Source organism: Anarrhichthys ocellatus, unplaced genomic scaffold (assembly GCF_004355925.1).
Source record: "Anarrhichthys ocellatus isolate YVR2014 unplaced genomic scaffold, GSC_Weel_1.0 scaffold11, whole genome shotgun sequence".
Taxonomy (NCBI): domain Eukaryota; kingdom Metazoa; phylum Chordata; class Actinopteri; order Perciformes; family Anarhichadidae; genus Anarrhichthys; species Anarrhichthys ocellatus.
Window position 1 is genome coordinate 5,577,916 of NW_022280041.1, and position 16,804 is coordinate 5,594,719.

A 16,804-nucleotide genomic window follows, 5' to 3' on the forward strand; every position below is an offset into this window, starting at 1 on the left:
AAAAAAAAAAAACCAAATTCTCCCTCTTATTCCCTTCTACAAATCCATCCCCCCCCCCCCCCCCCCCCCCTGCAGAGCTGACTTTATCCCTCAAGTAAATACATCGCTTTACATGGAGATGTGTGTCAGGAGTCTCTCTTACACGCCCAGGGTCCATAAGCCTCACAGCTGGAGGCGAAGAGACTCCCACCTCCCCTCAGGTCTGCACAGTCCCTGTGATCAGCATCCCACTCCACCGTCCCCCTTCAGAACACACAGGTAGGTGATGAGAGAGGACACCGGACAGCGTTGTAGTTTGTTACTGTGTGGATTTGGTGTTTTAAAGGGTTAGTTTGGATTCACTGCAGTCACGCAATAACACAAACAAACCGGTCGAGGCAGCGGTAGACCAGCAACCCATGTTCTGTGAGGTCAAAGTACTGTTTTTGTCAATGGAGTCTGGTTGCTTTGAAAAGAGCACAGATGGATATAACGGCTTAAGTTCCCCGTCAGAACGGGCCGTCACACGGTGAACAGTGAGAAGCTTCTAAATATTGCGTATTAAATACTTACATTACATGTAGAAAGATAGAATCAGTTGTATGTCCGTGTATATGTGCATATGCTTATATAAATGTGTTATATTTTCTTAGTAAAGCAAACAGAATTGAAATATATGTTTTATGATGTTTATGAAAATACACCAGTACAGGTCAGGAATGTGTTTTCTATCAATGTCTACTGGGTTATAAGAGCTAAAGTTACTGGCTCTGTCATTGTTCAGTGAATATTCAATATGGTTCTGCGTTTGGTCTTCTCATCTTTTATTCATTATGTTACAGGTCTGTATCTCTTAGGAGTTTCCAAGGAAGTTTCCTGCTAAGAACTATGTAATTTAATACTAATGACGGTAAAATACTGTAAATACAGTGTTCAATTAATGCACAGTAGGCCAGCTGAACATTCAAAAATGTCAAATTTGTCAACAGACAAGATAAAGATTCGACATATACAGTATGAAGAACAATGTTTCCCACAATGAGTGAATTCATATTGACTTGGGTTTAAAAGCAGCGCTACTCTTAAGAAGTTTTTTATCAAATCAGTACCATATTACGTAGTTCTATGCAGGAAACTTTCTGAAGAAAACATTATTAATTACAAACCCATAAATATTATATATTATTATTTTTTAATTTGTCGTATTTTGTTTCTTTCATTTGTTGGTGTTTTGCCTGACTTGGATGCTGCTGTAACACTGAAATTCCCCCCCATGGGATAAATAAAATGATTTCTCTCTACTGCATCTTCACTAATATTTTTGTATTCACAAACAAATGTCTAAAATGGGATACATAAATAAGCACAGTTTGTTTGAGCTGTGATGTTAATGTGCCAGTTACCATAATGGTGCCTGCAAATCTGGTTTAAGTAGATTCTGTAGAAAAACAAAGGATAATAGTTCACCTATCTTGCAGTGAGGAATGTCTCAAAGCTGATCTACAGGATATTCTCCTATATATCTCTCCTGTCACCGTTGTGCTAAGATGCTCAATATCTCTGTTATTCAATCCTTCATGTGAAGAACGTTTGTGCCCGTCCCTCTGGACTTACGGCATGGAGTGCTGGATGTCTGTCCCGTCCAACCAGAGCCACTGACCCTCCTGCTTAGCGTCTGTCAGTCCGATCCACATGAAGGGCAAGTGAGGGAACGTCCTCATCACACTTTGGATAAATTCCTGAGGAGGAAGCAACATTTACAGGACTTTATTTCCATTTTGGGGACAGAAATGCTACCAAGTGTTTCCAGTCTGGTTACCCCTTCTCCTTCTCCTACCATCTCTGCAGAGTCTTTGATCACAGCCAGGCTGCTGTTGTGTTGCAGGCAGAACTCAGCGCTCTCGTTCCACCGACGATCTTCCTGCAGCCCCACTGAAAAGAAGTAGCAGCGACTCCTCCACCACCGCCATCCGTCTGGACACAAACTGCACCTGGAGTCTACAAACAGCAGGAGGAGGATGAAAGTATAGGGTAAAGATCCTCGATATAATCATTTCAGGAGAGCCTTCACCACTTCATCCGTTAAATCTACTAGATGTCACAATGTGCAGCATGTAAATCACCACGAGTGGCAGCGTGGAGCATCAGGTCAACATCATGGCGCTGTTTTTGGCACTGCTGCAGTCGCTCCGTCATCATCTCCTCTCCTGACGTTTTGGAGGTCTGATCCACTTCTGGTGCTGCCGTCCACGTGGCTGACAAATTCATTTTGACAAATGACCACAAGTAACTTAATGCGAGTTTCACTTTGTCACCACATTTACTTCAAGATGGGTCGTAATTTCAAGAACAATATAGTTGTGACAGGAAAAGGAGGTATTCTCTGATACTCATACTCACCAAATAATACGAAACACCAAATAAGTCCCGAGACCAGGATTGTTGCTGCCACGGCAATAACCACTCGAATTGTGAGCCGACATGTTTGACAGCATCTTGCATCTGTGGTGGTAAAAAACAAAACGTCAACAATCATGAAAAAAAACAACTCGGTCATTGACGATGACATTTTATATTCTCTACATGTTGATGATACAAACAGTGACAATGTTAACCAGTGATTTCAGGACTAAAACACACATCAATTATCAAGTATTTATCAAATCATGACTTGCTTATCAGTAGTTCATGTGTGCACACTTTTACCCTCTGGCCTCTGACACCCGTTAAGATAAAAACTGTGACACTTGATGCAGAAGTAAACTTGTACTTTCAGCAGCTTCGCTTGTTATTGTTCAGCCTGCAGGTGAAATATTTGGGGAGGTACACAAAGTACTGACAAGTTGAACAGCAAGTCACAGTACAACACAGCTCAGAGTCTTTCAGTTTCTTCTATTGACTCTTGCTTTGGAGTGTCGTCTTTTTAAAGCTCCGTCTTTGAATTTCGGTCAAACTCTTCACATAAAATTGCAGTTTTGTTACATTAGTTGTCGTAGAGATGCTTTTTATAACTAACCTGCAGGTGTTTCCCTCTTTGCATCCTCCTCCTGGTTTCTCAACTCCATGCAGCAGTTTGATGCTCTTTCTCCTCGTACTTTGACTGCTTTCACATGCTTGTTGACTCATATTTACACCTTCTCCCTTTCACACATTTAAGCTGAATGAAATGTGACCACTCCGCCCCTTCCTCATATCACAGCCGTTCTCTTCGGCATTGCTTGTGTGGCGTTTAACAGAGGAAGCCGTCAGGGTGTACCGACATCTTATAATGTGTGTGGTAACTATTTATAAACGGCACCGTCTCAGAGCCTGGAGGGGTTTTATGTGCAGAAATACAACACAAACCTGGACCTTGATCTGGAAATCTTTATTGAGCGCTTGAACATGATAAATTCTTAATTGTTTTACTGAAGAAAGGAAGCCAATTTCTGCCAGGAAGGAAATAATATAAACAGTTAAACATGGTAAAAACAAAAATGCTCATTGTATTTTTGAATTAGTAAGTGAAATGTTTGGTTTATTATCTCATGATTTGAACTTACTGAGTCAAGTATTTGACTCACTACTTTACTATTTTGACCCAGTAAGTCTTTTTCTGTTTACTTACCAACAAATGTCTTTTTTTTATCATCAATTGCATCTTTTATTTTCTATTCCTGGTGGAAATGCGCCGTGTATGCAAAACAACATCCAGGTAAAACAATCGTATAAAAGACATTTAAAACAAGAGGAAATCAGCAAAAGTATAAAATAGTTTTTTATATTATTATTATTTTGCTGTTAAAATTAAAATACTAAATAAAAAAGACACGATCAGCTCGGTAAACTTGGAACTAGATTTAAATAAAATCTGAATGCTTTTCACTAAATATGAAACAATGTGGCCCAATATTTCCTGAGCAGCAGTACAGTGCAAAAAAACCCAAGATAGAAAACACTTAAAATACCTTCACCAATACCAATTAATCAACAGTAATAATAATAAGTAATTAGGCTTCTTGTGTTCCTTCCAGCTTCTCCAGTTTCCAGAAAATGTTGTCCCCCAACAGCTCGTTGAAATGTTCACGTAACTGCAACAAAACACACAAACACCATCTGTTTATGGACATGACTTCTAAAAGCAACTGTGTTTATAAAACACAAAAGTGAGCCCGTCCTTATCACACATACTCCAGATAATCTGCACTTTTTGACTATTTTAGAAGAGAAGAGTATTTTGTAGAATAAAACAACCTTTTGCTTGTTAAGTTTACCTCCCAAACCCTGTTTTTGTTTTTGCCACCGTGGTGATTGACATACCTGTTCAAAGACAGTGTCCCTCGTGGTGTCTTTATCACAGAAGAGAGACTCGGTCGAGGAGCACAACATAGACAGACTGACTTCCCTTTTCTCTGCATCTGGGGGAACAAAGCGAGACTGTGAGATGTGTGAAGAGGAAGCTAAAACAAAGAGGCACACTCTCATTCATACTGTAGAATAAGCATCTGGAAGAATACATAATGCCCATCAGCGACAAAGCAACATAGTTAGCTGCTAATAGGCTAAAGTGTGCACAACAGCCTGTCTGGTTTTTCAGGCCTGAGAGTCTCACCTGTACAATGTGACACAACTGCCGGAGTACTGCTCTGTCCATGCGCCTCGCTTCGCACTTCGAAGGTGTACTTAGTCCCGGACGTCAAGTTATCAAACGTGTAGCTGGTTTTGTCATCCACAACAGCAGAATAGTCGTGGCCCCAGAAGCTGGCGTTGATTCTGACAGAGTAACTGACTTTTGCTCTGTTTTCAGCCGTAGTCCACTCGAAGGTGATCTGTCGTTTATCGGAGGAAATCCTCTTGGCATCAGTAGGCGGCAACAGCCCTGGAAAAAAGAGAAAGGGAAAGGGAGGGAAAATGAGGCAGCGATTATCAGTCAAAGTGTTTTCATCATTAATGTTTCATATCTTCGATCAAAGATTGTAGTAGCAGATTTTAAAGTTATAGATTTTCAGGAATCGTACACAATTTGTGAAACTATTAAGTTGGCATTTTGGCAGCCAGTTGATGCATTTACATTCTGTAAATAACTCTTTATATAGAAGTATTGTTATTTATTAGTGTCGGAGTCTGACATTCCCTGCACTGTTATTAATCTTATGTCAGTAATACTTGTGTTTCTGAATCTCACTTGCTGTTAGAAGCAGTAACCAGGTTATCGCCAAATCAACCACCGGCGTGTTAAGAATTATGACTTAAAACACAGATACAGAGAAAAGACAACGAGCGCCAAAAGTGACTCACTGGTGAAGTTGGAGCTTCCCACTGGCGCGCCTTCGACATGTCCACTAAAGGTGGAGACAATCACTGTGTAATTGGCTGCAGCCTTCAGTCCGTCAAAGCTCTTCCTGGGTTCAGTGAGGTTCTGTATTGTCTTTACAAGTTCGCCGTCCAGATGGAGCTTGACGATGAAAGATAGAGCAGTACCCGCAGATGACATCCACGTGGCAGTGAGGGAGTGAAATGTGGTTTCCAAAATCAGGTTTGTAATTCGTCCAGGAGCTATGCAGGAGTCACAAAGTCAGATTAGTGATATTCAACACAGCAGGACAGAGTTTTTGTTGTTTCTGTCAAGCAATCGGCCAACAAAAGAGGCTAAACCATTAGCCCAGAGTTACCGGTGTAGTCGACGGCGGTCACTTTGTCTCCCTCCAGGGTGTTATTGGCCGTCAGTGCCGTCACACTGAGGGTTATCTTGGTGCCCATTGGCAGCGGTGTTACTTTTACTTCTGTTTGGTCCACGTTTTTATCAAACACCGTGCTGTGAGGAAGAGAAGCAGTCGCTTACTACTCAAACTGCGGCAGGCAGAAGCAGCGATGTATCTTGTGTGTAGTTGTCAGAAATTAAAAGACAATATCAGTTTATCTAAACTTGGGTCTTATTACCTTATTACCTTTTAACACTTTGCATCTATTTGTGCATTTTTGTTTTACACGTAACGTCACCTGGCGTCTGCTTGTGAATACATGTGAGACTGTATTAAATAAATATACCTGAATTTAAAAGTAAAGGAAGCAAGTACAGTCTGGACTGTCCATCCACAAATACATACAGATTACTGTCATTCATGGCCATCACCCTGAAACCTGTGGCGTTTCCTTCAGGTCGCTGCCAGTTAAGCTGCAGTGAGTTGATGGTGTTCTGAGACACCTTCAGGTCGGACACTTTCCCAGGCTCTGAAAGACAGATGAATAGACAACCACGTCAGTAACGGTCTCACAAGGTGCCACTGTTCTGGTCAGATGGGGCTCTAATTTGCATCCGCCGATTTGAATTTTATGTTGTGGGAGAAACAAATAACCAACTGCTTCCTCATTTAACAAATAAACAAGCTTTAGATGTGCTTTCACTGGTCTCATTCATACAGTGTACTTCCTGTGTAAAAAGTGCATAAAGTGTAACACAGCTGCATCAGTCCTGTCCGGCATTATAATCATTTTATTTGCGTTAAGTTAAACTCACTGGTGTATGTTGTGACGTTGGTCCCTTCACTCAAAGTAGAACCGTCCCCGACTCCGGAGAGGACAGTGAATGTGTACAGGTTTCCAGGTGTCAAACTGTCGACTTCTTTTCCCGCCGTGTTACTTTGAATCTGCTCGCCACCCTGGACCACGATGAGATAGAAAGTCACGTTTCCAGCTGGTTTGTTCCAGCTCAGGTAGACTGAGGTTTCTGTCACGTTGGTGACATTGAGGTTTTCCACTTTGTTTGGTACTGAAAAAAAGATTGGTGATCAGAGTCCTCTTAAAACAGGACAAAAAAACTGATTTTACAAACAAGGAGGCAAACTCACTGATGTAGAAGGCGGTCTCCTGCGGGTCAAGGTCTCTGCCGCACTTAACAGGGAACACCTGGATGGAGCAGTGGGTGCCGGCTGCCAGGTTGACAAGGTCATAGGTCAAATTTTTGGTCTGGAATTGTTTTAGCTCTCTGTCGACTGTTACTTCAACGCGGTAAAGGTCGATGTCACCGGGCCCGGGTAGCCATGTGAGGATAGCGCTCCCAGAAGTGGTGTTGGTGACCGTGGCTTGGCCACAGAAACGATCTGAGGTTTGAAATAAGGGGAAGATTTGGTAATTGGCAAAGAAGCAGCGACATGCACGAAGGTAAAAATACACAGAGTACGAGTTCAAACATAAGGTGTATATTCTGAATAAGTACAATTAGACTATAGCAATGTTAGAGGTTGAGGCGAATGGCTGTTCTAAAATGAAAAGCGATCTGAAATCCCAGGGGCAACAACAAAGAGAGGGCTTTCAATGAGTCCTACCTTCATAACATATGAAAGGCAGAAGCTCGGTGCAGTTCTTTTCAACCCAGGCCCCAAAGCTGAGCATAGCCACGCAGGAGTCTTCAATGTAGTTCGTTGTAGTCTCGGGGTCATCCGACGACAGCACAGGTGATCGCACACACTCTGACATTACTGGCATCGTGGGCACAGCTGTGCTTGTAGATTCTGTGAATCCGATGAAGCTCGTCGTCGTTTCTGGACAGTTGCATGAGCAGAATGTTTTTGCCGAGGAGGATTTGAACACAGGCCAACCAGGGTACCAGTTCTGGAAGATGAGGGGTTCCCCGTCGGCCCAGCGGGACCAGGACATAATGGAATTGTCGGTGGAGAAGTTCTTGCGGAGGCCGACCCAGCTGTCAGAGGTGAGATTCTGGGAGATGGTTTTGATGTTTTCAGGTGTCACTGTCACCAGCTCTTTGAAACAGACCTGACAGGACGTGAAGAGATTAAGATGGTTTTGTTTGGTACGGGCCTGAACTAAATGGACAAACTGTCCGTCAGTGTTGATGAGTCTACTGTTCTCGTGACAACTTAAAATGAATAAATCAACGGTTATGATTTCAACATTTGTACAGCTATGGTAATATAATCAAAAGTGCTTTCAACTCAGTTTATTGTGGGTATAAACTAGCAGCAAACACAATTTCAAATCAGACAATGTGACACATAAACTGAGCTTCAAGTTGTACCTGGCAGTGTTTCCTGGCCTCAGCCCACGTGAGGTTCCGCCAATCATGACGGAAGTACTCTCGCTCTGCAGCGCTGCACATCAACACCAGAGCTGAAGAGAAACATACCGACAGAAGATTTGCTGTTTGTGAGGCACTGGTCTACGATTTATCAGAGCCCAAGGCGACGTCTTTAAATTCAGATTTTGTTTACCCAACCTTCAAAAATATTCAGTTTAAATATGATCTAAAAATAAACAACTGTTACATCTGGGAGGCAGGACGAGAGCATGTTTGGCATGAAAATTAAACATTAACGATTTTAAAAAATAAATAACTGCAGATTCAGATTTCTCTCCATCAACCAATCGATTAATCGCTTTTGCTCTGACCAAATGTCTTCGGTTACCCCACAAACAGAATACTGTACCTCTATATCCTCAACAGGAATTTAGTTTAATAATGATAATCATTAACTGCAGCTTCAACTGTTTTTCTTCCATCTTTAAAAAGACATTTTACAGATAAATACCATTAAGAGGAAATTATACTCACAAGAAATTAATAAAAACACTTTCTCCTTGAGATATAACTTTCCCATGTTGGATTCCTGTGGATCCTATAGATTCAGGGAAGCTTCACAGGACTGCTGCTGTGAAATAATAAGTAAGAACCAAATCAAATTCATCTAAGCTACATGAAGCTAAACTAAATAACGAACATGTCTCACTACTCACCCAGGCTATTGATGCTTCAGCTGTGACCTGCTTCTCTGAACAGAAGGAAATGATCTCTCGCTATGAGAGACGTTCACATAACACACGACTGTTCCAGCAACACGGACGATCAACAGGTAAAAAAGAGCTCATTTGACTAGCAACAACACGAGGCAAGAAATGTGCTGCTGGTTTGCATCCTCCCAACATGCAAAGTACTAATATGAATAAAGAGGGGTGATGTCATGAATAGTGCAATAACTGTGTATGTTGTGTAACAGAATGCAAGACGAGTTTGACTTTATGAATTTATTTTTTGCTTAAAGCTTTAGTAACAAAATGCAAATTAGTACAAAAAAAAGTGAAAAACAATAACAATGAAAAATATAGAAAGAAAAACCTCTTCTACAAAACTAAAGTTCCCAAAATAATCCATTAAGAAACAGAAATAAAACAGAGAAAAAACATAAAATATACTTCTTTTTTTTGGCAGTGTAAAAGAAAAAGTGGTTCAATTGACTGGCAGTGATTGGTCACACCAAACTGAAGTGCTGAATAAGTAAAAAAATTGCATGGTCAGCAGAAATGACAAAATGTCAATCACATTAGTGTAAACGGGAAATAGTTTTGGTATCTAAACAGAGTGGTTTGCACCTTATAAATCCTTTTACGGTGATTCTCTTGCTATGTTATGTCCGTATGTGTTCCGTTGCAAATTTACTGTCCACATTTTCCTGTATTTCTGTCAAAATTGCTCTTTTTTTCCCACCGGTATCAACTTCTGTTCTGCGCTGTATGAAAAAGTTACAAATACTAAAAGCTGATTAACTTTTGGGGTGATCCAGCCAGCCCCATAATCTACCAAATCTGCTGTTCATTTCCCCAAAAAACACACAATTTGTTCCCATTTCTGACTTTCATTGTTGGACATCTACTCAGAAACATTTGGTCCGGTTGACAGCCTACAGGAGAGTGTGGCAGGATCTACTGGTACAGTAACACCGCAACATTAATGGAGGTAGTGTGACTTTAAACGACTGGCAGTGACTCGTGTTATTATTATTATTATTATTATTATGACCTTTTGCAACCACACATCTGTTAATTTTACCAAGCTGCTTCTCAAAATCATAATTACTATTTTTGACAAATATAAAAACAAAAGTCGATGAAAAACCAAGAAACATCTCTTCAGTTTTACTCGACATAATCGAAATAATGCATTATGAGTAACATGACTGATGTAAAATCTAATCCCTGCCAAGATCAACACTGATGAAATACACTCCTGATTCAAAGTTTAAGATGTCGCAGCGTTTCACAGGACACCTCTAAATGCAATGAGGGCATTGAGGACGACGCAGACCTGCTTACAGTATGAACTGCTCTCCTCTGCGTTATCTAGTCAACCTTTATTCATTGGCAAACGTCAAAAAAAAAAAACAGCGAGACACTGTCCAGCACTTGGTACAGTAAACAATCAGGCAGCATAGTTATTGAATCAAGTTTTCTGGAGTACTCATACAAGAGGTGATTTTAAAGTAAAAGCTTGAAATAAACCCGATGACGTGGAAGGAGGAAGCGAGGACATTTTGTTCCCATGATGAAGACGACGAGCCTCTTAGTCGCTGTCGCTCCGCTCTCCTCTCTGCAGGAGTCTCTTTCCGCTGGACGGCACAGCCAGCTCGTGCTTCACAGACACCTTGGTCTTGGTTTTGCTGTGGACAGAAAGGACAAATCCAGCCAGTGTCGGGAATTAAGACAGATTGATTGAAATGGTTTTAATGACACAATGAAATCAGTTGACCTGTGGTAGGTGGGTTTGATTTAAATATGCAGTGACCTCTAGTGGCAGGTCATCTCTAAAAAACAGCAGAGGAGTTAAGGCTAAAATCCAGTTAGAGACACACAGTTTACATTTCTTAAATAACCAATGACAAGAGCAGCAGCCTTAATGTGTGGACTATGTTGAGATATATCATAATGCTATAATAAAGGTACAAGCTCAATCCACTGAAAGTAATGATGCAGTTCTTACTTTTCTTTGTCCAGCAACTCCTGACCATCGTTGAGTTTCTTAAACATCTCATAACGCTCGCGACCCCGAACCTGCAGGAGATCAAAGGGGATTTATCAAACAGAATGAAACGCTTTCTAAAGACGCCCAGCGTTATAACGGTACGCATCTTTACTTACATGCAGAACATAGACATCCTTATCCTCCTCCTCGGCACTGGAGGCCAACTTGGACTTTTTGGAAGTGGTGTCAGGAGCCGGAGGGCCGCTCTCTAAAGGAACAAAACGTGAGGTTAGCAAGGAAACGGAAAGCCGAGGCGGAAAACTGAAACCTCGAGAAATGCAACAAATACTTACTGCGTTTTTTAGTTTGTTTGGTGCCGCTCTGCATCTTGGCTTTACTTTCCTCCTCAGATTTGCGGTCCCTGCCTGGACAAGCACAGACACGCACCTCGAAGCACCTCCGGCCTAAAACAAGTCCCCTGGGAAGAAGATGTAAGAAGTAAAGAGTAAAAAAAAAAAATGCTTTCCGAGGCAGCACAAACAAATGAAGGGACATTCTTAGCAAAAAAAAAAAGTGGCAAAACAACTTCTTTATACCCAAACGATACACCCAGAGCCCCACCAAACCCCTCACATCTGTTCAGAGAGAAGCAACACTTACTCTGGAGTCTCGAGGGTCAGGATGGTGAGGATGGGTCTGCGGTTCATGCCCCCCATGCAGGAACTGTTGCACATGAAGCTCAGCAGGATGGTCGTTATCTCTGAGCCCAACTGAAACAGGAAGAGAAGAACAATCGTATTTACTGCTGGTATGATTGTGTACAATCGGGGGGGAAAAGGGCAACTTTACTTATTATTTAAGTCCTAATCGACTCCTCTGGGAGTCCTAATGCAGCCTTTTTTGGGGGGGAAACACATTCATGGATGGTTTCACAATGTACTTTATGAACATTGAATTCTCAGGCTAAAATGTGACACGCTGTTTTCGGTTCATATACTCACGTAGAAAATATTCGAGGTTCACATATTAGGATATGTGAAGTGTTAAAAAAAAAAAAAAAAAAATAACTGCTATAGAAGACAAGTTCCCCCTCGGACAAATCGAATGGGGCAGTCGCACCTGTGGGGGCTCGTAGGGGACAGTCACACTCTGCCTCTTTGTGTGCGGATCTTCAAAATACTGAGCTCTCTGGCTGCCCTCCACTCTGATCAGATGGCTGCGATGCTCTGCAGCTGAAAGGAGAACAGATAAGAAAAGTATTTAATCACCTCAGATATAATCAGGCTCACAGTCAAACTATAGCAAAGACAAACATTCTTCCACTGAAACATTTTCCTTACCGTCCTCATTCTGGTGATGGGGACATCTGCGGACCACTTCGGCCACATGTTCGGTCTTCTTATAAACTGCAGTGGCCCTGAAAACGGCACCCAAAAGAAGCTCCTTGCTCACGAGCACTTCAACCGGGCTGGTCTTTGCCAGCTGGCAATACAACTTGTTGAGACTCTCTGAATACTGAGAGAAAGCACAGGGACAACAGAAGTGAGAGTATGTAAGAGAGGATTCAAATGACAAGAACTGGACTAAACACTATTCTAAAAGTCCTCATAAACTATTTCTTCTCCAAAAGAATAAAAACTACATGCGAGGTTCTCCAAACCAGGGCAGATATGTCAGATGAAAAAGGACATTTTTACCTCGCTTTAGTCCGTTTTAACCCATTCGGTGCTGGAGGAAGAGAGCGCAGGAACATGTCCCGTCATGTCAGAGTTGGGCTTTACAACCAGACAGCAACTCTCACACAGACCAGAGCAGGAGTTGCAGGGGGGCGGGAGTCTCAGAGAAGACCACCCTAACTTCAACTAAACCGGCCAACTGCAGCCCACTGCTGGGCGAGTCACCGAGCAAACATTAATGCCATTGGCTCTTCAAACGCAGTGACTGACTCTGGACCTCACAATCTGGCGAATCGTCACAATGAATGAGATTCCACACGAATGCCACCATGTCATCTACAAGAGAACGGATTTTACACGTGATTCCAAGGTAAGATTTTAACTGTCTATTCAAGACTATTTCTGTGTTTTACACACAAGTTTAAATAACTGTGTTGGTGATAAAACCTTAAGAGACGGATGAGTGAGTTAACTGTAGTAAAACCTTTAAATTTGAAGAAAATCTTTGAATAAAGTTGGATTTATTAAAGTGAATTAAAACAACACAGGAGCAGAGTTAACGCAATTATTTTTTTAACTATGGGTGAAAAAACTCAGTTGAGGAGTGACTGGCGGAACTGAGGATCTGTAGAAATCCCCTTTGTCTCCTACAAGGGGCTCAAACTGCTGCTCCTTGCCAAGTGTGGTTGCAGGATAATCTGCTGCGTGTCCTGTTGAACTTTGATATTTGTGGTCCAACATTTACATTCTGTTTAATTCTGTTAAATCACACACACACACCAGTCAGTTTACAATACATGAAATCAACAGACGATCTAGATCTTAGGCCTGGGATTACTTACGGTGGAGGTGACGGACTTGGCAGTGCCAGACTTCTGGAAGCGAAGCTGGAAGCCATATTCCCCCGGGTAGTCGGTTGTAACCGGGACGGTGGAGGAAGGGGGAGTAACACTGTCTGTCGTAGGCATCTCCATTGACAGCTCAAACAGATTCTCATCAAAGCCCTCATTCAGCACTTGAGAGATTGAGTCATACATGTTCCCAGCTGTCCATGTTTCCTGAGGCGCGTCAGTCACCGTTTGAATGGTGGAGATACAGGGTTTTAATCTGCAAAAACAAACGGGTTAACTGTTTTTTTGTGGTAAACCGACATGAAAAAAATACATGGAAAGACATCAAATTATATCTACTATCAAAACACAACTTACCCCCTCCAAAACTCTTTGAATGAGTCGTCCTGGCTGAGCGGCAGGGCCTGGCTCAAAGACAAACCTTCAAAACCTTGCTCTTCCATCATTATTTCCCCTCCTTTTCCGGTTGAGAAAGAATTAGGAAGAGCCAAATTTCCGGAGTGCTGAAGGGTATCAACAGGAAGTAAGAGTTAGACCAATGAGGTAATGTAAAAACATCTTGATCAAATTATCAGTTTAACTAGTTTCCTGTTAAACTAATTAGTGTTTGACATGCACTCATTTATATTATTAATTCATTAGTTTAAGTGTATGAATAATCGATTGTTAGGTGAATTAAATGACAGAAAATAGTGATTTACAACAGCCAATTAGTTTGTTTTTGTCTGAGTAAAACACAAAAATATTTGATTTACAATTAAATAACAAAAGAGGGAAACTTAGCAAATCCCTACATTTTAGAAGATGAGGCCAGGAAACGTTTGACTTTCTAATTGATAAAATAATAAATGCTGGTTTCAGCCACACAGGAAATACAAGTTAACTAAGTTGAAAACAAGTTAGGCCTTCAGCTCACTAACGTTGGTGACAATTTAATTAGACAAATACACTACAAGAGAAATGGATACGTCACTTAACGTTAGCCAGTTTGAAATGGAAACAGACAATTGGCGCCTCCCAAAACAAACAGCACGAGAAACCATCGCAGTGGCTAACGTTAGCTAATATTAACTTAACGCAGGAGGCCCACACAAACCGAGGCCCCTGAGTTAACTCTCTCACACTAACTCGAGGAATACAACTTCACTAAACGCCAAAATGTGCTGGCAAGCAACAAACATGCCGACTGTATGACAGGGTTCGGTTTGCAATTAAAACGCACTTGCAGTTTTGTTGACTAGCGAGCTCAGCGTTAGCTTAACAAGCTAATGACGCTAGCACTACGTTTTGTAATGCGACCGACTAACGTTAGCTAAAAGTGTCGTAAAACTTTCTTAATCGGACAAAAGAGTGTCTTTCGGGGGCTTGGTGTAAATAACTAGATATGTGTGACTACACGGCTACCTTGTGTGTCCCGCTACCGCTGTCCGAGAAAGGTGAGTCACAGTTGGGAGTAGAGGAGGCGAGCCGAAACAGCCGAAAAAAGTCCAAAATATTTTGAGTTTAAGCGGAGCACGTTGTTGTCGGGGAACTCCACAAAGAGGAAGGGGGAGGGGCGGTCTTTTAATCCCGTTCACTGACCAATCACAGAGCGTTGTGGCCTCCGACGTGCGTACATGCGACATCGCGTAACGCTTCCGCTGCATTCAGGACTATCGGAAATATTGCAATTTCAAAACGAACGTTCATAACAAATGGATTTCTGCAATAACCATGGCTGTATATGTGAATGACTATTAGCAATGTTTAAGTCCCGGTCACGGTTGTATTGTGACTAAACTACGTGTTGATGAATTTTAAATTGACTAAAGTTAATTTCCATTTTTTATCCAAAATAAACACAATTTATGCATCAAATAAACTACAAGCTTCTCCTGAGCATGAACGTAACAAACGACATCCTGACGTTTGGAAAATAAAAATGGATTTTTCAAAAAAAAAAGGAGACTTTACTCCAACCCCGCAATTTATTGTAAATATATTCAGTTGGTGCACAATTTAAGCAGTTTTCTAATAACCAAAACTCTTGCTTCATTTGCACCATTGGTGGCTGACTTAGCTATTACGTATCCCAAGTCATAAATTGTAATTTCTGTGGCAAAAGCTTACATTCACATAAAATCAAAACACATATGCGGATGCTGTACATAATGTATATTTTGCTCTCAGAAACCATGGTGTAAATTAAAATAAAAACAAACTCTAGTTCCTTGTTATTATTATAATCCTTTGGTTCGATGACATACTCCAAAGGATAATAATTACTAAAAATGCAAAGTAGTCAGTTGTAACACCTGTTACTGTAAACCTATCTGTGAGGGGTGAACCCACACACTTTTTCCCCCTCTCCAGTGAGGTCAGAGGTCTACTTTGAAGCAACATCCCTGGAGTGGACAGGGTTACCATCTTACCCGAGGACTGTCAGTGGTGGTTTCCCGCATGGTTTCGGATATCCTAAAACTAGACTTTTGACTTTGTTAATTTCATACTTTAACACTGTTTATTGATTTTATAATCTGCATTTACAGGCTGGATGACGTCGCCTTTCACCACCCTTCAAATGCCCCTGTGCTGATTAGATAAACTTCTCCACCACTGGGGTCCAGAGCTGCAGAGAAACTCAGAGCAGGACCTCACTCGGGGGTTTGCAGCTGCGGTCAAGCCAACCTGCTTATGTCTTGTCCTGAACTGGCAAGAGTCACATCCAAAGAGTACGCACTGAAAGTTGATTCTCATCTATCCTTCTGGGTAGACAGCCGTTACTGGTGCCACTCTTCGGCCAGGTGGCTGTTTGACCTTTGAGTAAATGTGCTGATGGTGCCAGCAAGTCCACTATGAACTTGATCCAATAGTGAGGTCTCACAGGGCAGGGTCCGGGCAGAGAGAGAAAATAGATTTTGCACAATGTTGCAGCAGAATGTTATGTGCAATTCATTATTTTCTCGAGGTGTGCACGTCATGAGGCAGGACGAGAGCCCACATGAGCGTGTCAATGTGTGTCTGTTTTGAATCCTCTCCAGTGGTTACAAGGGATACGGTCCAGAATGACTGCAGACAGAGAGCGCCATACATAAGAATTAACTTTTCACATCTAATTATAATTTGGTAGTGGTCATAAGGTGTGTTGCTATACGCAGCTACATGGAGAATAGACTAGGAACTAGCCTTGAAGTGAGAGGTAATCTTCTCATCACATAGAGAAGCGTATTTCCCCAAAATGTTGATTCATTCCTCTTGGTGGCATTGTGTCTTGAGCATATGTGGCTTGTGTTCAGCACAGCACCTCTGTGCAGCACGTGCCTTACCTTGGGTTAGATTTTAAATGTATTTAGAATTTTTAAAGTAAATTACTTCTTTCTGAAATATTTTTAATATTTATTGTTCATTTAATTGTTTGGATATGGATAATTGTTTTATTTCGTTGCTCACATTCGTCACTGATTACAATTTGGTCATTTTAATTAAATGTTAACTTTAGTGAACTGAATGCACGTCTACTGCTCTTTTTGAACTTTGTGAAATTGTGGTTGGTAGTCTGTAGATGAGTGTAATTTGGTACAGTTGCCTTT

The 16,804-nt window shown here is 41.5% G+C and overlaps 3 protein-coding genes across 4 annotated transcripts; all 3 read right to left on the reverse strand.

The window, feature by feature from the left end:
- Positions 1-66: 66 nt before the first annotated feature.
- On the reverse strand, positions 67-3,083 carry LOC116385719 (killer cell lectin-like receptor subfamily G member 1). Its single transcript, XM_031851409.1, has 6 exons — positions 2,996-3,083; positions 2,380-2,481; positions 2,103-2,234; positions 1,817-1,977; positions 1,594-1,718; positions 67-243 (listed from the first exon to the last, which is right to left on the reverse strand). Exons 1-6 carry the CDS (start codon positions 3,042-3,044, stop codon positions 126-128), a joined length of 687 nt encoding a protein of 228 aa, XP_031707269.1. The 5' UTR covers positions 3,045-3,083; the 3' UTR covers positions 67-125.
- Positions 3,084-3,357: 274 nt separating this feature from the next.
- LOC116385682 (receptor-type tyrosine-protein phosphatase eta) lies at positions 3,358-8,887 on the reverse strand. Of its 2 annotated transcripts, none has more exons than XM_031851354.1 (12): positions 8,710-8,887; positions 8,528-8,621; positions 7,994-8,085; positions 7,284-7,731; positions 6,807-7,058; positions 6,476-6,727; positions 6,066-6,189; positions 5,631-5,773; positions 5,257-5,514; positions 4,571-4,837; positions 4,279-4,376; positions 3,358-4,049 (listed from the first exon to the last, which is right to left on the reverse strand). In XM_031851354.1, the coding sequence occupies exons 2-12, from the start codon at positions 8,571-8,573 to the stop codon at positions 3,969-3,971; spliced, it is 2,061 nt and encodes a 686-aa protein (XP_031707214.1). In that variant the 5' UTR covers positions 8,574-8,621; positions 8,710-8,887; the 3' UTR covers positions 3,358-3,968. The 2 variants fall into 2 exon arrangements, with proteins under 2 accessions (XP_031707214.1, XP_031707213.1); XM_031851353.1 differs by having other exon boundaries at positions 8,528-8,624.
- Positions 8,888-8,982: 95 nt separating this feature from the next.
- Positions 8,983-14,763, reverse strand: LOC116385683 (cellular tumor antigen p53-like). Its single transcript, XM_031851355.1, has 10 exons — positions 14,640-14,763; positions 13,593-13,738; positions 13,227-13,491; positions 12,049-12,223; positions 11,828-11,940; positions 11,369-11,478; positions 11,062-11,186; positions 10,885-10,976; positions 10,727-10,797; positions 8,983-10,406 (listed from the first exon to the last, which is right to left on the reverse strand). The coding sequence occupies exons 2-10, from the start codon at positions 13,679-13,681 to the stop codon at positions 10,310-10,312; spliced, it is 1,137 nt and encodes a 378-aa protein (XP_031707215.1). The 5' UTR covers positions 13,682-13,738; positions 14,640-14,763; the 3' UTR covers positions 8,983-10,309.
- Positions 14,764-16,804: the final 2,041 nt, after the last annotated feature.